This window comes from Dermochelys coriacea, chromosome 11 (genome assembly GCF_009764565.3).
Source record: "Dermochelys coriacea isolate rDerCor1 chromosome 11, rDerCor1.pri.v4, whole genome shotgun sequence".
Classification (NCBI taxonomy): Eukaryota; Metazoa; Chordata; order Testudines; family Dermochelyidae; genus Dermochelys; species Dermochelys coriacea.
Genome location: NC_050078.2, coordinates 78,055,133 through 78,079,851, shown reverse-complemented (window position 1 = coordinate 78,079,851; position 24,719 = coordinate 78,055,133). Strand labels below are relative to the sequence as shown.

At 43.5% G+C, this 24,719-nt stretch overlaps 1 protein-coding gene across 9 annotated transcripts in view; it reads left to right on the top strand.

Annotated features, from left to right (window-relative positions):
- Positions 1 to 24,719, top strand: part of DIP2A (disco interacting protein 2 homolog A) — a 252,896-nt gene that overhangs the window by 87,949 nt on the left and 140,228 nt on the right. For all 9 annotated transcript variants that reach the window (XR_005295575.2, XR_005295574.2, XM_038421641.2 and 6 more), the window contains exon 2: positions 5,313 to 5,384. Coding sequence is in view for 7 of the 9 variants with exons in the window: in XM_038421641.2 (XP_038277569.1) it covers positions 5,313 to 5,384 (72 nt within the window). In the remaining 2 variants the exon portion in view is untranslated. The remainder of the gene's footprint in view (positions 1 to 5,312; positions 5,385 to 24,719) is intronic.

The following is a 24,719-nucleotide window of genomic DNA, read 5'->3' as shown; positions in this document are numbered from 1 at the left end:
GCTGGAGCCCTGGCCCTTGAAATCAAGATTTTAAGGGCCCGCCTTTTCTGGTTAAGGCCACGCCTCTTCTGGTTGGGGCCACGCCCCCTGCTCAGGACTCCAGCGTACCAGTAAATCCTCTAACTTACTTTCACCCCTGTTCTTACACAATTTTGAAAGGTAATTGATGCTCTCAGTATACTTAAAAGAATTCTAGAAATAATATTATGTGCCCAAAAATGCCTGTTGGAAGTCAAACCAGTTGGTGTGCTTAATGATCCTTTACCAGGTGACCTTAACGTGTACCATGTGCTACACAAATCCCTTGTTATCTTCTTAAGTGTGACACAAGTAGGGATAGAGGATTGAAGCTGAGGTTTCTTGCCTCCTTCGTGTAGTTATTTTATTTTTATTGGCATTTTAAAATGTATACAAAGTTTATTTTTCAAGTTTTAAGAGTCGATATTCAAATCAAAATTTATTTTGAGTTAGCAAATAGCTGTGACTTCAGGCAGTGGGATGGTATTTGAAGGCGATTTCAATAATGTTTCACAAACTTTCATATGCGTTGCGGGAGTCTGCTCACCACTATTCAGAGTTACTCAGAGCCAAGGGCCCATCTGTTTCTTGTGCAGCTCCTGTAACTACATTTTTCAGAGACATAAACCATTTAAAATCAGTTAAACTGACAATGACTAAATTACCTTGTGATAAATCATGACACATTCCTCAGGTAGTTTAGAGGATAATACAGCATTTTAGAATTTACCTTTGTGTACTTGTGTGTTCCATTTTTCTGATAAGTTTAGATAAAGAAAACTCCAATCCTTTTCTTTTTCAGACTAGACGAATTCATTTTGCTCTAACCATTTTGGCACATTTTAAAATACGTATATATTCTGAGCAGCAGATTGACAGCTCAAACCATCCAAGCCAGTTTCTAACTTTACACAGAGATGTTCCCAGCTGGTTTACTGGGACTGAGGAACATCAGGTGGCTTTTGTCTTGTCTAATAACTGGGGAGAAAGTGGGGCTAAATGACAGCAGCTGTGGCCCTGCAACACCAGATGTGCCTCTGGGACTGAACTCAGGGCCCTTTTCTTTAGGAAGGGGATGGGAATTACAAAGGAACCCAACATGAACTGGGTTAATCCCACTGTGGCACTCTGTATGTGGTGGGGGTGGGGTGCAATTGTAGAGTAGGGAATCCACCCCTGAGCTTTTGAGAAAGGAACAAAGAAATCTCTGCTGTGCAGTGTCTGACTTTCACTTGGGGCCCTGGAGATCTATAGAGAAGCTTTTGACTTTAGCCTTTTTCTAACCTGATTGAAGAAAGCGCTCTAATTCATAATTTCTTTGAATTTGTACTTGATATGTCAAAAGAGAGAGAGTTTATACAATATTCTGACTCTAAATAAGGCTTTTTCCCCTTAATGTGCTCGGGTCTGCTTCTGCTGTGAAGACCTTGTCTGTTGGCTGATATTTGATAAGGTAATTGTCTTGCAAAGAAAGTTGACGTACAGATTATTTGGGCTGTGGTACAGAGCTATGAAAATGATGATCTCCCCCAATTTAAGGTATGGTAGATTTATCTTGACTTACGTGTAGCACTCAGTGATTTTTGTGGTGTTTGCTGGGAGAAGGAGATTGCTTCTGTCCTGTTCAATAGTTTTTATTTTTAAGACAAAATATGTTTTCCCTGATGGTAGCCTTGTAAAAAACTGAAAGCATTGTATCCTGTTGATTTGGTAAGCTCCCTTTCCTTTCTTATAAATGATTTCTGTAATAAATGTGCCTTTGTCATTTTGCTCAGGTTTCCCTGGTACATGGTTCACCAGATGTATTTTTGAAATTCTTGTTTTGTGAATATTTATAACTTTATGACTTTCCTAGCATACTTCTCAGTTTATATTTCAGGGAAAATACAATCCAAAATATTGTTTCTCCTGTGTACAAAGTGTACTTTAAACAATATTTATAGATCTTTACTAAAAATTTGAAGTTATTTTGTCCATGTATGTTTAATATTTAGTTTCAACAGTTCTCAGTAATTTTCATATTTTTAGGTTTTATTTAGAACAGTACCTGCCAGCTACTGTAACCTGTTTGTGTGCTAGTGTGTCATGTACACATCTTTATGGGTCTGTTTTCCTTGTAACTGGTAATGGTGTTGGAGTAATTTCACTTGTATATCAGTGAATATTGATGCAGGTAGGACCTGGGGAGTTGAGGAATGCCAGTGTTTAAAACGTATGTTACAATGGTACAGTTGAGAACACTGAAATGGTTATCCTCCAGTATTCTGAGAGAAATGGACAAGTTTTAAGGACCAAGTTTTATTCTTTTTAATGTCTGACAGGCATGTGTTTTTATTCCTACACATTCAAAGCAGTGTTGTATACATCAGTAGAGTGACTGCATACTTAGTGTTCATCCAATGGGCATTATAGGTGCCACTTTTCTGGATGAATGCTACACATCAGTTATCAGCAAAATGGTTTATTGCTGAAACTTTTTAAATTCTCTCTGTTTTCCAGGCTTTAATTTTTTGGTTCCCTCTGATGACGGGATGGAGACAGAAAATTCCTCAACTTTTAGAAAGCAGTTGGTTCTGTTTGGTGTAACCTAATCCATGTCTAGGACTCTACCAAATTCACGGTCCATTTTGGTAAATTTCATGGACATAGGATTTTAAAAATCTTAAATTTCATGGTTTCAGATATTTAAATCTGAAATTTGACGTTGTTGTAACTGGGGGTCCCAACCCAAAAGGGGCTCGATGTGGCTATAGGGTGATCACAGTATTGCCACCCTTGCTTCTGTGGTGCTGCTGATGGTGACACTGCCTTCAGAGCTGGGTGACTGGAGAGCAGCAGCTGCTGGCCAGGAGCCCAGCTCTGAAGGCAGCACAGAAGTAAAGATGGTAATACCGCAAAACCCTCTCCCCCTTCCCCCAGTGATGGCCAGATTTCACGAGGCAAACCAAATTTCATGCTCCATGATACATCTTTCATGCCCATGAATTTGATAGGGCCATATCCAAGTTCATGTACTTTTTTCTTTTTTTTGGAAGAGTGTAAGCTTTTTGGTAGGACCTCCAACGCATCATCAAGGATCTACAACCTATCCTGAAGGACGAGCCATCGCTCTCTCAGATCTTGGGAGATAGACCAGTCCTTGCTTACAGACAGCCCCCCAATCTGAAGCAAATACTCACCAGCAACCACACACCACACAACAGAACCACTAACCCAGGAACCTATCCTTGCAACAAAGCCCGTTGCCAACTCTGTCCACATATCTATTCAGGGGATACCATCATAGGGCCTAATCACATCAGCCACACTATCAGAGGCTCCTTCACCTGCGCATCTACCAATGTGATATATGCCATCATGTGCCAGCAATGCCCCTCTGCCATGTACATTGGCCAAACTGGACAGTCTCTACGTAAAAGAATGAATGGACACAAATCAGACGTCAAGAATTATAACATTCAAAAACCAGTTGGAGAACACTTCAATCTCTCTGGTCACTCGATCACAGACCTAAGAGTGGCTATACTTCAACAAAAAAGCTTCAAAAACAGACTCCAACGAGAGACTGCTGAATTGGAATTAATTTGCAAACTGGATACAATTAACTTAGGCTTGAATAGAGACTGGGAATGGATGAGTCATTACACAAAGTAAAACTATTTCCCCATGGTATTTCTCCCTCCCACCCCACCCCCCACTGTTCCTCTGATATTCTTGTTAACTGCTGGAATTAGCCTACCTGCTTGTCACCATGAAAGGTTTTCCTCCTTCCCCCCCCTGCTGTTGGTGATGGCTTATCTTAAGTGATCACTCTCCTTACAGTGTGTATGATAAACCCATTGTTTCATGTTCTCTGTGTGTGTGTATATAAATCTCTACTCTGTTTTTTCCACCAAATGCATCCGATGAAGTGAGCTGTAGCTCACGAAAGCTTATGCTCTAATAAATTTGTTAGTCTCTAAGGTGCCACAAGTACTCCTTTTCTTTTTGAGAATACAGACTAACACGGCTGCTACTCTGAAACCTGTGGTAGGACCTAGGCTTTCTTTGTGTTTACGTAGTGTCTCTCGTACTGTGGTTAGTAGTAGAAACAAATAATTGTGTCTGAAATGTATTTCATGGCAAAAGCTATGAGAAAATGCTTTTGACATTCTGTCCCAGCTTCAGTTCATACTTTTTGCTGCAGCTCCATATTTCTCTAGTACAGTACCATGAGGTTTGCTTTGTTAGTACTATATGTGGAACTGCAAAGTTCTCCCCCTCATCCCCAATACGTAGTGGAAAAATATGAAAGGGGGGATAGTCCACCTTCAAGAAGCAGGGACTGTTCTAAAGAGAAATTTTGGTTTAAAAATTATTGTTCCACATAGTGTCTATCCTGAGCATGAGCCAAAGAGCAGATTTAAGCTATTTGCTAGAAGTAATTTATGATAACTTTGCTGCAAGCTTTATATGAAGCTTTTTCTTTCTGTTTTTCAGAAGTTGTGCAAATCTTAGTCCCCAAAAGTTCTCTTAACAGTCCATAAATATTTCTAGAGAAATAGAATTGTTCTACATTTCTCTTGTAGGCTGGGATATATTATGCGAAATGAAATGTCATGATTCGCAGACACACAATGTATGGAAATATGGCTGAAAATGCAATGATTTGTGTGTCAACTATGCAGTTTATAGCAGAATCAAGATTAGTGTTGAAAACTGATGTCATTTGATGCAGTGTTGAAAGAGTAAACATTAGAAAAAAACAGAGCAGGTAGTAAGATCTTAAACATTTATGAAAAAGTACTGCATGTCCATTTTTCTGAAGCTTCTTCTGTTAAGCCTTGATGCAATAAACATTTCTGGCATCACAGAATGGTCTGATTCAAAGAACATTGTCTCTACTAGTTTCCTTTAACGCTGCAGATCTTTTGTGCTGCTGTAGAACTGTCGTGCTCTGGTAGACAGCAAATACCCTCTGCAAAGTCAACCCTAGCACAGGTACTAATCACACACACACACTCACTCTCTCTCTCTCTCTCTCTCTCTCTCTCATATTATGGGTCTAACTTTAATCTATAGAAGCTTCCAAGTTTTGTAACGGCTTTTTATTCTTTTTTGGTTTCATGCTGTTGTCTAGGTATTACAGCACATATGGTATATAAGGTCATGCATTGTTCCTATATCCTGCCCAATGGTTAGACACAAGTGTAATTCTTTTATTTAAAAAAAAATCCTAAGAAGATTCCATCCTGATAAAGGATAGGTGTATTAAAACACACTGAGAAGACTTACTCTTTTCTTTGTTACTTTAGGAGACATCACTCAAAAAGGATATGAAAAGAAAAGGGCAAAGCTACTTGCACGTTACATACCACTAATTCAAGGTAAGAGATTTAAACTCTCTGAAAGTATCAGGGAAGCCTTTTGTACTAAATGATTGTAAAAAGTGATCTGTATATCCACTAAATCCTTAATGAGCAGAAGGACCATTGCCCTGAGTTAGTGACATTACTAACTTTACAGAAAACTCAGGGTTTCTTTGTAGTAAATAGAATTTCAGCCCTCATTGGAATATCTGAGTGGACACATTGTGGTAGGCATCAGACCTGAATGTTAGCAAGCAGGTTCAAAAATTAAGCCTCTATCTTCTAGCTAGCTATCTACAGCAAACAAAGTATAACTATGCAGAGTTCTACAATTAAATATTATCAGTTGTGACCGGGAAAACTGCATGGTGCTTTGCCTGCCTGGACCAGGAGAACCGCATGGTGACTTGCCTACCTGGTGTGAAGGTTGCAGATATCTCAAGACATCTAAACAGACTTATGTGCTGGGGAGGAGCCGGTGGTCGTGGTACATGTAGGTACCAGTGACACAGGGAAGGATAGGAGAGAGGTCATGGAGGCCAAATTTAGGCTGCTAGGTAAGAGATTGAAGTCCAGGACCTCCATGGTCACATTCTCTGAAATGCTTCCAGTTCCATGCACAGAGCCAGTTAGACAGGTGGAACTGCAGGGTCTCAATACATGGATGAGACAATGGTGTAGGGAGGAGGGGTTTAGGTGTATTAGGAACTGGGGATACTTTGGGGAAAGGGGGAGCCTATACAGGAAGGACGGACTCCACCTAACCCAAAAAGGAACCAGATTGCTGGTGCGTAAAATTAAAAAGTTGTTGAGCAGTTTTTAAACTAAGAGCTGGTGTAAAACTGACAGGTGCGGAGGAGCACGTGGTTCGGACATCCCTTATGGGAGGATCTATAAATGGAGATTCCCTATGTCCTAATAAGGAGGAGAGGATGGAAGATGATAAAATACAGGTAGGATCTGGTGAGAAACAGTCAAAAGAAAAAAAAAATCCCATTCAATTACATCATATAATGGCAAACAGCTAAAAAGTGACAAGTTTTTAAAGTGCATAAATACCAGTGCTAGAAGTTTAAATAATAAGATGGTGAAGTAGAGTGCCTCGTATTAAATGAGGATATTGATATAATAGGCATCACAGGAACTTGGTGGAATGAGGATAATCAATGGGACACAGTAATACAAAATATATCGGAAGAACAGAACAGGTCGTGCTGGTGGGGGAGTGGCACTATATGTGAAAGAAAGCAGAGAATCAAATGAAGTAAAAATCTTAAATGAACAAAACTGTACCATAGTCTTTCTGGGTAGAATTCCATGCTTTAATAATTAGAATATAGCAGTAGGGATGTATTACAGACCACCTGACCGGAATGGTGATAGTGACTGGAAAATTCTCAGGGAGATTAGAGAACCTATTAAAATAAAAAACTCAATAATGGGGGATTTCAGCTATCCCCATATTAACTGACTGGGTACATGTCACCTCAGGAAGGGATGCAGAGACAAAGTTTCTTGACACCTTAAATGACTGTTTCTTGGAGCAGCTAGTCCTGAAGCCCACAAGAGGAGAGGCAATTCTTGATTTAGTCCTAAGTGGAGAACAGGATCAGGTCCAAGAGGTGAATATAGCTGGACAGCTTGGTAATAGTGACCATAATATAATTAAATTTAAACATCCCTGTGGTGGCTCAACAATGTAGCATTTAATTTCAGAAAGGGGAACTACACAAAAATGAGGAGGTTAGTTAAATAGAAATTAAAAGGTACAGCGCCAAAAGTGAAATTCCTGCAAGCCACATGAAAACTTTTTAAAGACACCATAATAGAGGCTCAACTTAAATGTATACCCCAAATTAAAAAACAGAGAACCAAAAAAGTCACCCAGGCTAAACAACTAAGTAAAAGAAGCAGTGAGATGCAAAAAGGCATCCTTTAAAACATGGAGGTTAAATCCTAATGAGTCAAATAGAAAGGAGCATAAACTCTGGCAAATGAAGTATAAAAATATAATTAGGAAGGCCAAAAAAGAATTTGAAGTACAGTTAGCCAAAGACTCAAAGTAACAGCAAAAATATTAAGTACATCAGAAGCAGGAAGCCTGCTAAACAACCAGTGGGGCCACTGGATGATCGAGATGCTAAAGGAGCACTTAAGGACGATAAGGCCATTGCGGAGAAACTAAATGAATTCTTTGCATTGGTCTTCACGGTTGAGGATGTGAAGGACATGCCCAAACCTGAGCCATTCTTTTTAGGTGACAAATCTGAGGAATTGTTCCAGATTGAGGTGTCATTAGAGGAGGTTTTGGAACAAATTGATAAACTAAACAGTAATAAGTCACCAGGACCAGATGGTATTCACCCAAGAGTTCTGAAGGAACTTAAATGTGAAATTGCAGAACTACTCACTGTCTTCTGTAACCTATCATTTAAATCAGCTTCTGTACCAAATGACTGGAGGATAGCTAATGTGACACCATTTTTTTTAGAAGGGCTCCAGAGGTGACCCCGGCAATTAAAGGCCAGTAAGCCCGACTTCAGTACCAGGCAAACTGGTTGAAACTATATTAAAGAACAAAATTGTAAGACACATAAATGAACACATAATTTGTTGGGGAATAGTCAATGTGGTTTTTGTAAAGGGAAATCATACCTCACCAATCTACTAGAATTCATTGAGAGGGTCAACTAGCATGTGCACAAGGGGGATCCAGTGTATTTAGATTTTCAGAAAGCCTTTGACAAGGTCCCTCATCAAAGGCTCTTAAGCAAAGTAAGCAGTTATGGGATAAGAGGGAAGGTTCTCTCATGGATTGGTAACTGGTTAAAAGATAGGAAACAGAGGGTAGGAATAAACAGTCAGTTTTCAGAATGGAGAGAGGTAAATAGTGGTGTCTAAATGATCTGGAAAAACGGGTGAACAGTGAGGTGGCAAAGTTTGCAGATGATACAAAACTGCTCAAGATAGTTAAGTCCCAAGCAGACTGCGAAGAGCTACAAAAGGGTCTCAGAACTGGGTGACTGGGCAACAAAATAGCATATGGAATTCAATGTTGATAAATGCAAAATGATGCACGTTGGAAAACATCCCAACTATACATATAAAATGATGGGGTCTAAATTAGCTGTTACCACTCAAGAAAGATCTTGGAGTCATTGTGGATAGTTCCCTGAAAACATCCACTCAATGTGCAGTGGCAGTCAAAAAAGCAACAGATGTTGGGAATCATCAAGAAAAGAAGAGATAATAAGACAGAAAATATCATATTGCCTCTATATAAATCCATGGTACACCCACATCTTGAATACTGTGTGCAGATGTGGTCACCCCATCGCAAGAAAGATATATTGGACTTGGAAAAGATTCGGAAAAGGGCAACAAAAATGATGAGGGGTATGGAATGGCTTCCGTATGAGGAGAGATTAATAAAACTGGGACTTTTCAGCTTGGAAAAGAGATGACTAAGGGGGGATATGATAGAGGTCTATAAAACCATAACTGATGTGGAGAAAGTAAATAAGGAAGTGTTATTTACTCCTTCTCATAACAGAAGAACTAAGGGCCACCAAATGAAATTAATAGGCAGCAGGTTTAAAACAAACAAAAGGAAGTATTTCTTCACACGACTCAGTCAGCCTGTGGAACTCCTTGCCAGAGGATGTTGTGAAGGCCAAGACTATAACAGGGTTCAAAAAATAACTAACTAATTTGATACAGGATAGGTTCATCAATGGGTATTAGCCAGGATAGGCAGGGATGGTGCCCCTAGCTTCTGATTGCCAGAAGCTGGGAGTGGGCGATGGGATGGATCTCTTGATGATTATCTGTTCTGTTCATTCCTTCTGGGGCACCTGGCATTGGCCACCATCAGAAGACAGGATACAGGGCTAGATGGACCTTTGGTCTGACCCAGTATTGCCATTCTTATGTTCCTCTTAACACTGTATTACATCAGCAATTTGCATCCAGAGTGAGACGTGTACCTGAGAGATTTTTATATCAAGGTGTTTAATGTTTATTCTTCAGAATTTTGTTTAGGAGCATTTAGCTTTTAGATGTATTTTTTTTGCCTTGATAAATAACTTAATCTAGGTGTCATCATGATTGCTTTAAAAAGAGTAAGATAACGGGATAATTTTAATTAACAACAACAAATAAAAGCTACTGAAGCTACCATTCACAAATGTAATACAAAATTTTCCAGTTTTCTTGTAGTTGTATACCTTTTATTGTATTTTGTGTATTCTTTAGAGTCTTTTCTGACAAATAATTTAATTATTAAATTAATGGATACCATGTTATTTGTCATTATCAAGCTACAGGGCTATTTTTTTTTTAAAAATACAGACTTCGTAATTAAGCTACTTGTAACTAACGTTACATTTGCCACTCAGACAAACTACAGTATCTGCTGATAACTGACGTACACTACCACTTCTACAAATAATATTGGGGACTGCTTTGATGCAGAAATCTGTTATCAAAAATTGTTTGTTTTGAAGTTGTTATTCTAACATAAAAATTGATGGTATAGTCTTTGAGTTAAAAGCAATTGCATGACTATTTGTGTTTAAGCCCCATATATTTTAGATTTAATCTGGCTCTTAATACTATTAAAGCTACATTATATTTGTCTGATGAGGTGCTTTTATTTGAAGCTTCTGTTTTCAAAAGCCTTTATAACTACTTGAAAAGTTCAGTTTGGCCATTTATGTTTATTTAAAATGCACAATATAATATTTTGAAACCTTTTTGCTCTAATTCACATTTGTTTTAAAAACTTCTTACTAGCTGTGGATGTAGTCCTCAAAAAGTACTGTCTTCAATAAAATAAAATAAAATTTTGTTTTAGAAAAGTTACATCCTTGAAAATCATGTATTTTGCGTATGCCTCATGATTTTTTTATTCTTTATCATGCTAAAGAGCTCCTAATGTCCCATTCTACACTTGTATCTGGAACACTGCATACTGACGTATTTTCATATTCTCTGTGTGTATTTGAAAGGATATTAACTTGTGTAATAAATCAGATTCATAGGGAAAAAATTCAGTCCAGAAAACTGTTAAATGTTACTTTATGATTAAGAACTGAAATATATGGAAGTGAGGGCATTTTAAGTTGTTCCCGTAGCAGCTGTCAGTGGCCATGTACTGTATCTGCATCATACGGCAAATTAACAGAATATATAGGAATGCAGAATGTTACATAACTGAAAACACATTAAAATTGCTGTGGAGAGCTTATTTTTGAATGTCCTCATTTTGGTGCTTTTAAAAATAGTTATGTTTAAATCTGCAAGGCTGTGAAAGGACAAGTCTCAATCTTTCTTCAGAGGTTTACGTACATCTCCCTCCACTTCCTAGTTGTAGGTTAGTATATCTCCCAACTGGTTGTTACTGTTTCCCTGATCAGGGGTTGATACAGACAGGCTACAGAATAGGTTATGGAGGAGGAGGGACTGAAGAAGAGGCCTCTTCCTGGAATAGTTGAATAAAGAAGCAGCACTACTGGGTCCCAGGTTGAGCAGAAAGAATAAGGCTGCAGCCTGGCATGGACAGTGTGTCTGTCTTTGTGTCTGTTTGTCCCAGAAAGATGTGTTCTAGCTCCACCAGAAGTCGTAGGTTGGAATCAGGAATTCCTGGGTGATCTTGTCTAACTTGCGTTTTTCCGCAGGGAGGCAGTGGGATGCTACACGGTAAAACTATTTGTGCAGATGTGGGAGCACTGCGTGCATGTATCAAGCCAGGCAGAGTGTGTGCCCTAGGGGTATTCAGTCAGGGATGTAGGGCACTCTGCTCTTCTTGCCTAAACTGGGCCTTTCTGCCTGCACTACCGCTTATACCCATGCTATCTAGGCATGCCATGTCTGTACTCTACATCCCACCGTCAGTGTCGATGTGCCATCAGTGAGCTTCCTCCTCCTTCGAGTGCTTGCTCATGTCAATTCCGTTCTCAGTGTGTGCGTGCCCATGTGCACAGTTGTCGAAGATTTTTACCTTAGCGGTATCCGTTGGGCTGGCTCTGGTGCCCTCTGGAGTGCTGCGCTCATGTGGCAGTATATCGGGTGCTTCCAGTCCTACAACCTCTCAGTTGCTTCTTACCGCCCATGACGGTTGGTTGGAGTGCCTAGTCTTACTTAGCAAGAGCATTAGTGGTGCTTCACTGTTTAGATCATTTTCCTTTGTTGTTCAGTCGAGTAATTAGTTAGCTGTTAAGTGTTTTAGTAGTACTTCTCTAGTTAGAGTCCCAGTTGGGACTTGGCCCTGGAGTGGGGCATGCCCTGCTCCCCAGGCTTCAAGGCATGTTCTGAGTGCAGCCGGCCAGTGCCCATCAGTGACCCGCACCGGAGTTGTTTGAAGTGGCTGGAGGAGTCCCACAGAAAAGACAGGTGGTGGATCTGCAAAGCGCTCGTCCCCAAACTCAGAAAGAGCAGGATGTTCGATTAAGGGCCCTCCTCAGGGAGGCTGGTCAGCGCCCAGCATCAGAGCCCTCACACCTGGACTCCACTCCCAGTACTTTGGCATCGGCATGCAGCATACTCCTGGCACCAGGATCCGTCCGGCACCGTTCCCTCTCACTGGTACCAAAGAAGCAGTCTGTCGATTGGTCCGCAGGCACCGCAGAAGGGAACTTCGGGCAAAGGACCTGAGTTAGGTTTCATGCCTGCTACGAAGGCTCTTGGGGGTACTGCTATGGTTGGACTCCCTAGCCCAGCCAGGGACCTACCTCCAACTCCGAGCAGTAGGGACTCCCACCCCATCGCAGGGCCACCAGCGCCCGAGGTGGGCCCGGCGGCCAAAGAACAGTTAGGCTGACTGGTACCACAGATGCCTGGCTGCATGGCAGATCCCACCAAGACACCAGTTCAGACAACCAAGCCAGTTATGGGACTGCCCCTAAAGGCAGTGGAACATCCATGGACTGCAGGTGTCATTCCCCTTCTCCATGGCCAAGGACCCTGATACCACAACCTTGGTTTCTGGTGCCACAGTCCCTGCCTAGAAGACATGGAACTTGTAGCCGATCCCCGTACTCTCTGTACCCAAACTCTCTGTACCAATGGTTCTCCTGTCAGAGATCACCAAGGTGCTGATCACCATTGCCTCGCAGATCTCCCAGGCATCAGTCCTCTCCACGTGAAACTGTTCCTGGTTGCAGCACCATCTCTTGTCTTCCTTGTACAAGTTGCAGATGAGTCAGTCGACAGATTCAGGCTTCCACAGCCCCACCCTGGTCACCAGAAGGGCAGTGGTCCAGATTGGAGGGACAGTTCAGGCCTTCCTTCATAGAGGGAAAATCACCTCCTAGCCAGGAACCCACCAAAGCACCTGTGGCACCGGCATGGGGTCCAGGGCAATGGCCCATGCAGTGGTAGTACTGGAACCCGTGGTGGGTGCCTATTATTCTGGCACCGTACTCCCACCACTTCTCCGAGGCTGCATCAGACAACCTACCCCAGTGCAGCCGGCACCGGTGTTTGGAGCAAGGGGCCAAATCTGAAACGGCAACTTTGCATGCGGCTCTGGTGGCTGCAGAGCAGGCCCCGTTGCAGCAAGGGGATTCTCCCCACCCTCCAGCGGTGCAGTTGTCCTCGTCATCCCCGGACGAGGCAGTGGCGGGGCCCTCGCAAACCAGTAGTCCCCCCAGTTACTTCAGGGAGCACCAAGCCCCACTTAAAAGGGTGGCAGCCAACCTGAACTTGGAAGTCGAGGAGCTAGCTGAGGAGCCCAATGATCTCTTCAGTGTCATCCCCTCCTCCTCCCCAGCCCAGGTGGCATTGCCCGTTCACTCAGGGGTCCTCAAGATTGCCAGATCGATGTGGCAGACCCCATCTTCCTTTCCTCCCACATCCAGGAGAGGACTGACGCCTGGAAGATCTGCGAGGCAATGGTGGTCAGCACCTTGGTGATCTCTGGCAGGAGAACCATTGGTACAGAGAGTTTGGGTACAGAGAGTACGGGGATCGGCTACAAGTTCCATGTCTTCTAGGCAGGGACTGTGGCACCAGAAACCAAGGTTGTGGTATCAGGGTCCTTGGCCATGGAGAAGGGGAATGACACCTGCAGTCCATGGATGTTCCACTGCCTTTAGGGGCGGTCCCATAACTGCTATGTCCCTGCAAAGGGGTTTGAATATCTATACATGCATTCTCCCACAGGGTCCCTGGTCATGTCTGCTGTCAACGAAAGGGCCAGGCAAGTGGCACCCCTGAAAATAAAGATGGCAAGAGGCTGGACTTATTTGGCAGAAAGATTTATTCAACAGCAGGCCTCCAATTTAGGATTTCTAATCATCAGACCCTACTTGGCAGATACAATTTCAACCAGTGGGACTCCACGAGCAAGTTTAAAAGAGAGCCTCCCACAGAATTGGGTGCAGGAGTTTGCCACTCTGGTGGAAAAGGGCACAGTAGTAGCCAGAAGTGTCCTCGAAATGGCCTTGATGCCATGGACTCAGTGCCCATGGAGGTTGCCTCTGCACTAGCCATGAGGCATAGCTCCTGGTTACAGACCTCTGGGCTGTTCCAGGAGATGTAATCCATCCTCCAGGACCTCCCTTTCGAGGGAACCGGGCTATTATCAGAGCTAACTGATGCAAGGCTCCATGGCCTTAAAGACTTCCGGGCCACCCTCCGTTCCTTGGGCCTGCAAACTCCTCAGCAGGCTAGAAAGCCATTCCCCCCCCCCACCCTTCCACCTCTTCAGTCATCGAGGTTTTGGGGTGCCCCTCCATCCGGCTCCTACAAAAAGAACAAAGGTGGGTTTTAAGCGATACCGCCAGTCGTCATCTCGTCCACCTGCCCAGCCTGGTACTTCCAGGGACAAAGGCAGCCAAAAGCAGTCATTTTGAGGATGCGCTCGAAGACAACACTCGAGTCAGTGCCCTGGGTATGCTCCCTGTCTTCCTCAATCGCCTCCTCCTTTTCCGGTCGGCCTGGTCCCCTATCACCACTGGGTGCTCAACACAGTCTTGTTGGGCTATACCCTGCAGTTTATAGCCAACTAACCCTTCTCACGAGCAGCTCCTCGTTCAGGAGGTCGAAAGCCTCCTGGGGCAGGGGAAGATGTACTGCAAGACATGGAAAGAAGAGGATTTTACTCCTGCTACTTCCTAAATCAAAGGCAAAAGGGGGCCTCAGACCTATCTTAAACCTGCGCCCCCCTCAACAAGTCTCTCAAAAAGTTGAAGTTTCGTATGGTCTCTCTGGCCTCCATCATCCCATCCCTGGACCTGGGAGACTGGTATGCTGCCCTCGATTTAAAGGACGCTTATTTCCATATTCCTGGGGCACTAGCATTTCCTCCGTTTCACGTTGGGCCTGCACCATTTCCAGTTCATAGTGATGCCCTTTGGTCTCTTGTCGGCTCTAAGAGTATTCACAAAGCGTATAGCACCAGTGGCCGCTTACCTGCAACATCAGGGAGTCCAAATCTACCCGTACCTCGACAATTGATTGATAAGGAGCTTGTCCTCAGATCAGGTGTCGAGACATCTCACTCTGGTCTGTTCCACCTGTTGCGGCCTTGGCCTAATAATAAATGACAGTCGACCTTCACTCCAGTGCAATGCATAGAATTTATTGGGGCGGTGCTCGGCAGTACTTGTCAGAGGGCTAGCAAGTCCTGTTGGGAAGTAGAAAGCTCTCCACCAGGGTGACCTACCTGGCCAAATGGAAGTGATTCACCGGCTGGATGGCGGATAAGGGACATCCATCCCAAGTGAGCCCCGTTGCAGCTCATGCTAGACTGCCTTCTGAATCTCAAGCTCCAGGGCTTGTTGCTCTCATCAGTCAAGGTCCATCTAGCAGCCATCTCAGCCTTCCACCCACCGTTTGAGGGCAGGTCAGTTTTCTCTCAGGATATCACGGCCAGATTCCTTAAGGGCCTGGAGTGCCTCTACCCACATGTCAGGGACCCCGTCCCTCTGTGGGACTTGAATCTGGTGCTGTTGCGGCTCACGGGTCCCCCCTTCGAGCCTCTGGCTTCCTGCTCTCTCCTCCTTTCCTGGAAGGTCGCGTTCCTGGTTGCGGTGATGTCAGCCTGCCGGGTATCTGAGATTCAAGTGCTCACCTTGGAGTCGCCGTGCACGGTCTTCTGCAAGGACAAAGTCTATCTAAGACCGCACCTGGCCTTCCTTCCCAAGGTAGTCTCTCAGTTTAATTCGAGCCAAGACATTTACTTACCAGTCTTCTTTCCAAAGCCGCATAAGTCAGAGAAGGAGCGCAGGCTACATGCCCTGGACATCAGGAAGGCTCTGGCCTTATACATTGACAGGACCAAACTGTTCCATAAGTCAAAACAATTATTCATCACTACGGCCAACAGAATGAAAGGTCACCCTGTATCCACGCAAAGAATTACTACTTGGATCACTGCCTACATTCGCTTCTACTATGGTCAAGCGAAAGTGCCACCCTGGTGATCGTCATTGCCCACTCTACCGTGGCGCAGGCCTCTTCAGTGGCCTTTCTGGCCCAAGTGCCTATTCAGGACATCTGTAGGGCGGCCAACTGGTCGTTGGTCCATACCTTTACTTCCAGCTACGCGCATCCCTAACAGGCCAGGGGCAATGCTGGCTTCGGTAGAGCAGTACGGCAAACTGCCAAGTAGTGAACTCTGAGCCCACCTCCATAGATACTGCTTGTGAGTCACCTCGAATGGAATAAATATGAACAAGCACTCAAAGAAAAAAGTTACCTACCTTTTTGTAACTGTTCTTTGAGATGTTGTTCATGTCCATTCCATTACCTGCCCACCTGCCCCTCTGTCGGAGTTGCTGACAAGAAGGAGCCAAGAGAGCGTAAGGCCGGCAACACCTGATATACCGCCACATGAGTGCAGCACTCCAAGGGGCGCCACAGCCAGCTCGACCGATACCTCTAATGCAGGGGTCTCACATTCAGTTTACCTTAGGGCCAGTGCCAGTCTTCAAATCCTTCCAGCAGGCCAATGATGTCACTGAAGTTGGTGTTCAGAAAAGAAAACGTTTATATTGTAATTTTTATTTTGAATTTCTTAGAAATAATAAAACTGTCATACAAGTTTATACAATTCTTCACCAGCCAGAGAGGAGTTTGCCAGACACCTGGCAATGCTTCAGTTCTGCCAGTTTGTTGATGATTTGCCTCAGTGACTGAGCAGTTGAGACCTTCAGGATTGCAGCAAGGTGGGCATCAGATAGTTGTGTTTGGGACTTTGACTTGTTTATATCCATTGTGGGGAAAAAAGTGACTCTGCCTCCATGGCTGACTCTGCCCGGCGACTAGTGATGGTATCTCTGTCCCTCTCCCCTAGCCAATGGGAGCTGCGGGGGGCGGCGCCGGCAGCATGCATCTCTCCTCCTTGGGCCTCAGTGGGGAGGTTCTCGGGCCGCAGATGGCCCACGGGCCAGGACTTTGAGACCCCTGCTCTAAGGCAAAAATCTTCAACTGTGCACGTGGGACTAGTTTTTACAAACGTTTGAGTAGCTCTATTATCAGTCTTGTACTTGGAGTTATGTAACTGTAATGTGTTCTGGACCCACCCACCTTCCGCTTGGAGTTGGTGGTAGATTTCTTTTGATTTATTATTTGTTTCAAAAGGCACAGAATAGCTGTTCCTGGCTTTTTGCATGCTCTAAAAATAAGATTTCCCTTTGTATCTTGTTACTATATGATTGCTGAGGCAGCTCCAAACTTGGGAGTTAGGGAAAGTTGAGAAAAATCATATTCAGAGAGACCTGTTACAGTTCTGTATACCTTTTAGAAACAAATAGCCACAGGTAACTTTTTTTCTTTATGGCACTTTTTGTCTGTGAAACACAATGCATGGGTGCTAACTATCAGACTCTGAACCATTCAGCAAAATATGAGATCTTTTCCCACCTGTTACCTCTCTTGGCTTTTTAAAAATGCTCAACATTTATGTAACCTTTTGCAAACACCTCTTAATCCTTCCATTATGAAGGTATCCCTGGTTTCCTACACGTGGAGTAACTGAAGGATAAGGGACTTCCCCATGGACACGCAGCAGGACTTAAGTTGATGTGATTAGACCACATTCTGGCCCATTCAGAGTATACCATATGTTATACTCAGACTTCCTTTGTCATGGACTCTTATCTATTTACCAATGTAAAATTTTCATAGAGCCTTTACACATCACCTTTGAATCCAGCCTACTGGATCTTTCCAAGCTTGAGAATAATGGAGTGTAAACTGGAGTAACACACACACTTGGGGGTAAAATGAGGAATGTAGTGGGACAAGCCACTAACTTTGAATGTACATTAAGGAAGACAAACCTTGTTTTAATTTATATGCTGAAAAGACTGAAAAAGCATATGGTGTTAGCCTACTTTAATTTGCACACTTTTATGTCGTCTTGTTAGTTGCTGCTGTTGCTCCTGAGTAAGTCTCTCTCTGTTGAGGGTTGCCTGCATGTCCCAGGCTGGGGGTGTAATGCCTGCTCGTGAGAGTTCAAAGGAGCCATTTCTCCGCCTGGCGCTATCAGTAGTGTTGCCTACTGCGACAGTGGGGAGGGGAACCTGGGCCCGCCCTACTCCACTGGGTTCCGACCCAGCGTCCTTTGAAACAAGGTACCCTGACACACAGTTCAGATCCCAGTACCCAAGTGGGTTCCCGGGTTCGCTTCCTACCCTTGTTTCAGTCACTCCGGCGGCATCTCTAGAGTTGGATGTGTGGTGTCTCTCATGTCCTTTGTTTCATCTCTGGCAGCTCCTCTGCTCGTAACAGCAAGCCCATCCCTCTCAGCTCTCAACGTTGGCTGGAGTTAGGGGGTAGCAAGCAGGGCAATTGCCTGGTGCCTCAACCTTTTTCTTTGAGTCTCTCCCCCTCTCTCCCCCAACATGCTATAAAAAGTCCACGGCCCACCTGCGTCACAATAACTGATTTTATATAGCAAATATTTCCATATACTACACGTGTCCTTGGTTTTGTTTTGTATCTTTCATGATAGGAAATTAACTATTATACATGTAAAACAGTTAAATACTCTTTATTGATAAATGCTTTGTTGACTTTCAAAATATACTCCGCATGCTAATTCTGGTTGAAGCTTGTGCTCATGTAATGGATGCAGTACTTCTGCTGTTAGCTTCTGTTGAAATGTATGGTCATGTCCCCTCGGTGGCCCTGTCAGCTTGGTTTCAGAGCAACCTACCAGTTCGTAACAGCTCAGCTCCCATGTCAAGCTCCCTCTAGTTCAATTGTTGTCTCCTCTCCCCCGGCAGGCATATGCATTTTAAAAGTTTACATGTTTTGTCTATAAAGTGCTTTCAGTAGTTTCTAGCCATTTTTGACCAAACCCCAGTGACTGCAGATTGGTCAAATTCAATAACACTTGGCACCTTAATAAACTAAACATTCTTAAACAATATTTGTTAAGAGATTTAATCCTAAACCATTAGTTGGATTTCTTTCCAAACTAGGGCATTTCAACCTTTTATAAACTTGCTTAGTGTTCTGCACGGCTGAGGTTATGGGGCAAGTGATGCTGCTTTTCCACAATTTCAGCCCGTGCACATCGGTGGAAGCTCTCTATGTAGAAGTCCAGTCTGTTGTTTTGATCTTCAGGAGGAGTCCACCCAAAATCCTTGTTTTTGTAGTGTTGGTAGGAAGGTCTCTGTGGGTTAGTATGCTGTTCAGAGGTGTGTTGGAAATATTCCTTGAGTCAGAGACATCGAAAATAGGATTCTAGGTCACCACAAAACTGTCATGTTCGTGGGGGTGGAGGGGCAGAAGGAGAGGCAAGTAGAGTAGGGGCATTAGGGTATGAGAGCTGAGGAAGCATTGTTCTAAGTCAGCCATAAAAATGTTGGCCTACTGTGGAGCCATGCGGGTACCGATAGCAGTGCCGCTGATTTGAAGGTATACATTGATGCTGCTTGCCCCATAACCTCAGCCGTGCAGAACATAATGCCATCCACAGACTCAGAAACAACTCTGACATCATAATCAAGAAGGCTGACAAAGGAGGTGCTGTTGTCATCATGAATAGGTCGGAATATGAACAAGAGGCTACTAGGCATCTCTCCAACACCACATTCTACAAGCCATTACCCTCTGATCCCATTGAGGGTTACCAAAAGAAACTCCCCCCCCCTGCTGCTGGTGATGACTCATCTTAAGTGATCTCTCTCCTTACAGTATGTGTGATAAAACCCATTGTTTCATGTTCTCTGTGTGTATATAAATCTCTCCTCTGTATTTTCCACCAAATGCATCCAGTGAAGTGAGCTGAAGCTCACGAAAGCTTATGCTCAAATAAATTTGTTAGTCTCTAAGGTGCCACAAGTACTCCTTTTCTTTTTGCAAAAGAAACTACACCATCTGCTCAAGAAACTCCCTGAAAAAGCACAAGAACAAATCCGCACAGACACACCCCTAGAACCCTGAGCAGGGGTATTCTATCTGCTACCCAAGATGGATAAACCTGGAAATCCTGGATGCCCCATCATCTCAGGCATTGGCACCCTGACAGCAGGATTGTCTGGCTATGTAGACTCCCTCCTCAGGCCCTACGCTACCAGCACTCCCAGCTATCTTCGAGACATCACTGACTTCCTGAGGAAACTACAATCCATCAATGATCTTCCTGAAAACATCATCCTGGCCACTATGGATGTAGAAGCCCTCTACATCGACATTCCACACAAAGATGGACTACAAGCCGTCAGGAACAGTATCCCCGATAATATCACGGCAAACCTGGTGGCTGAATTTTGTGACTTTGTCCTCACCCATACCTACTTCACATTTGGGAACAGTGTATACCTTCAAATCAGCGGCACTGCTATGGGTACCCGCATGGCCCCACAGTAGGCAATATTTTTATGGCTGACTTAGAACAATGCTTCCTCAGCTCTCGTCCCCTAATGCCCCTACTCTACTTGAGCTACATTGATGACATCTTCATCATCTGGACCCATGGAAAAGAAGCCCTTGAGGAATTCCACCATGATTTCAACAATTTCCATCCCACCATCAACCTCAGCCTGGACCAGTCCACACAAGAGATCCACTTCCTGGACACTACAGTGCTAATAAGCGATGGTCACATAAACACCACCCTGTACGGAAACCTACTGATCCCTGTACTTACCTACATGCCTCCAGCTTTCATCCAGACCACACCACACGATCCATTGTCTACAGCCAAGCTCTAAGAAGCAACTGCATTTGCTCCAACCCCTCAGACAGAGACAAACACCTACAAGATCTCTATCAAGCGTTCTTAAAACTACAGTACCCACCTGCTGAAGTGAAGAAACAGATTGACAGAGCCAGAAGAGTACCCAAAGTTACCTACTTCAGGACAGGCCCAACAAAGAAAATATCAGAATGCCACTAGCCATCACCTTTACCCCCCCCCCCCCAACTAAAACCTCTCCAACGAATCATCAAGGATCTACAACCTATCCTGACGGACGACCCATCACTCTCCCAGATCTTGGGAGACAGGCCAGTCCTTGCTTACAGACAGCCCCCAAACCTGAAGCAAATATTCACCAGCAACCACACAACAAAACCACTAACCAAGGAACCTATCCTTGCAACAAAGCCAGTTGCCAACTGTGTCCACATATCTATTCAGGGGACGCCGTCGTAGGGCCTAATCACATCAGCCACACTATCAGAGGCTCCTTCACCTGCACATCTACCAATGTGATATGTGCCAGCAGTGTCCCTGTGCCATGTACATTGGCCAAACCGGACAGTTTCTACTTAAAAGAATGAATGGACACAAATCAGAAGTCAAGAATTATAACATTCAAAAACCAGTCGGAGAACACTTCAGTCTTTGGTCACTCGATTACAGACCTAAAAGTGGCAATTCTTCAACAAAAAAAACTTGAAAAACCGACTCCAATGAGAGACTGCTGAATTGGAATTAATTTCCAAACTGGACACCATTAAATTAGGATTGAATAAAGACTGAGAATGGATGGGTCATTACACAAAGTAAAACTATTTCCCCATGTTTATTTCCTCCCCCCCCGCATCCCAGCCCCCCCCCACCCTCCGCAACTGTACCTCACACGTTCTTGTCAGCTGCTGGAAATGGCCTTTGATTATCACTACAAAAGGTTTTTTTTTCTCTCCTACTGGTAATAGCTCACCTTATCTGATCACTCCGGTTACTGTGTGTATGGTAATACCCATTGTTTCATGTTCTCTGTGTACATAAAATCTCCCCACTGTATTTTCCACTGCATGCATGTGATTGAAGTGAGCTGTAGCACACGAAAGCTTATACTCAAATAAATTCGTTAGTCTTTAAGGTGCCACAAGTACTCCTTTTCTTTTTGCGGATACAGACTAACACAGCTGCTACTCTGAAACCTATCCATAGGTGCACTGTATCTTTAATTTTTCATTCTCCTCGTGCTGCATTTTCCTCTGTCGTTTCATTACTGTAAAAGGATCCAGAGTCTCCTCTTATTGTTTTGATTCTGGCTATCCCTGCCACAGCCTCAACAATGTCCTCTTGTTCTTATTTTAAAAGATGTTGAACTTCATTAAACCATTGAGGTATCAAAGCCAGATAATACCAGCTACTTGTGTTTGGCTTGGGCATGTGGGGAGGAATTTAGCAAAGACTCCCAGGAAACAGTGGAGCTGCTCAAAAAATATTTCTCAGTTTTTGCAACTTTGAATGAAAGATTCAGATGGATTTTTAATGGAGTATTTTAAAAGCCAATTAATTTTAGACATGCAAAATAGGGTTTTATAAGCCAAGAGTGTTTGTTTAGGTACTTAAAACCTTGCATAATTACATAAATATACTTGCATTTCTCTGAAATATTTTGCTCAACACACCTTGTGTTGCTCTAATTATATTTTACACCCCTGTACCCAGATTACATTCCCTGTTTGTATGTTCAGAGGCAGCCAAGTTCAGCTGGAAACCACTTATTTCCTTTTAGTGATTTTGACAAAACTGTCCATAGTTAAATGATTCCAATTAGATTCTCTGCCTATAGCAATCATTTACTATTGATTATTTACAATCCTTTCCTTTGGGAAAGGGCCTGTTTTCCTTCAGAATGACTGTAAAAGTTTCTGGGGACCCAAGCATTGTGGTGGCAGATGTTACCACCTGACCTGCCCTGCCATAACCAGGTTTTATCATCAAACCAGGCATTCTTTTCTCCCTTCATATTTAATGTTCTTCCTCTTACCTTAACTGGAATCAGAGTAGCAGCCGTGTTAGTCTGTATTCGCCAAAAGAAAAGGAGTACTTGTGGCACTTTAGAGACTAACAAATTTATTAGAGCATAAGCTTTCGTGAGCTACAGCTCACTTCATCGGATGCATTTGGTAGGGAAAAAAAAAACACGTTTTTTTTTTCCACCAAATGCATCCGATGAAGTGAGCTGTAGCTCACGAAAGCTTATGCTCTAATAAATTTGTTAGCCTCTAAGGTGCCACAAGTATTCCTTTTTTCTTTTTGCTTAACTGGAATGTAGCTGAGGCCTGGCCTGATATGAGCAATTAACACATGGAGGGAGGCCTCACTTCTTGGGGGATATAATTAGGCAGGTAAACAGATCATTAGGCTGAAAACAGAACATTTGTGGCAAATAAAATAAGTAAATAGGTTTGTAGGCTACTAGGACAGAATGTCTGAGCCAGCTAAGATAAGAGAGAACACCCAGGGAAGATTCACTAACAATGGACAAGATAATTTAGGAAAGTAGAGATGAGAGGAGATAAAGGAGCATGGACAGTGCAGGGACAGAGCATGCTGCTCCGGGGTTGGTTCCTTCAAAGTAACCAAGGCAATCCAAAAATATGATGCAATGTAGTGAGTAAATGTATGTAAAGGAAGATGTTTGTGTAACTTTCGACACCCTATTCCCCCCTACCCCCACCCCTCTCACTACCCGTGTTGAGTCTGATCAACTCAGCCCAGCTTTGCTGCGTGCTAAATAAAGGAAGCTGAATAATGAAATCTGGAGTCAACTATGACTGTTTGGGATGGCAGAAAACTGGATGAAGTGTTCTCCCAAAACTGGACAAGATGTTCTGGATGAGCAGAGTGGAAAAGGTCTCCGAGGGAGTCCCAACAGGAAATAACTAAGGGGGTGCCATTTTAGGCTTGGTTCTGACTTAGAGAGAGGAATTGGTTGCGCATCTGAAAGTTGAAGGCTGTTTTGGGTGAAAGTGATCATGAAAGGCTAAAGTTCATGATTCTAAGGAAAAGGAAGAAGTGAGAGCAGCAGAATAAGGGTGATGGACTTGTAAAAAACTTACTTTAAGAAACTCGGAATGCTGATGGGTAAGGTCCCATAAAAAGAAAATCTAAGGGGAAAGGGACTTTAGGGAAGCTGGCAGTTTTCAAAGAAACAGTATTAAAGGCAAAACAACAAACTTCCAAGGTGAAGAAAAGATAGGAAAAGTAGTAAGAGGCCAACATGGCTGTGTAGACATATCCTGTGGCTCCACCAGAAGCTCTTCAATGATCTGAAAATCAAACAGGAGTCTTACAAAAAGAGGAAACATAGCTGAATTGTAAAGGAGTACAAAAGAAAGGCAGAAGCATGTAGGGCAAAATCAGAAAGGCTCAGGTACAAAATGAGTTGCACCTAGCAAGGGACATGAAAGGCAACAAGAAGAGGTTCTATAAATCCATTAGACACAAGAAAAAGATGAAGGAAAGTGTAGGCTCTCTATTTAGTGAGGAAGGAGAGCTAATTATCAAGGCTATTATTTTGGTATGGAAATTTATCATAAATTTCATTGGGAGGAGGGAGGGGTCGATAAATCATGGAAAGGCCAGGGAGTACTGTAAGATGAGGTCCAAGATTGGGGGAGGTATTGGAGGGCGAGAACATCCCGCAGCAGTACCTTCTGTCCCGCTGGGCTGGGCTTTGCTTCCCATTCTGGGCATTGCTACCTGGTGCATGTGGTCAGAGTGCCACTCCGATATGGCCCATGTGACCCTCCATACATGGAGATGGAAGTGTGGAAGGGTCAAACCTGAGTGGGGTTGTGACCACATACATCAGGCTAAAATGGCACTTAGTTTCACAGGCTTTATTCAGATTCACAATTTCCATGACCTCTGTGACAATATCATAGCCCTACTAATAATGGATGACACCAAGAAGGTTGAGCTGTTTAATGCATATTTTGCTTCAGGCTTTAGTAAAACGGTAAATTCTTGAAGCATATGGCAAAAACATTGGAAGTTCAGCTGGAGATGGTTCAGGAAAAAGCATATAAGCTGTCTGATATTTTACAATCCACATCTCAAGGCAGAGTTGAATTTACCTATAAATGAGGGAATACTGGATTCAGCATAAAATCCTTGGAATATTCCTGCCTTACTTTCAGCTACTTCAG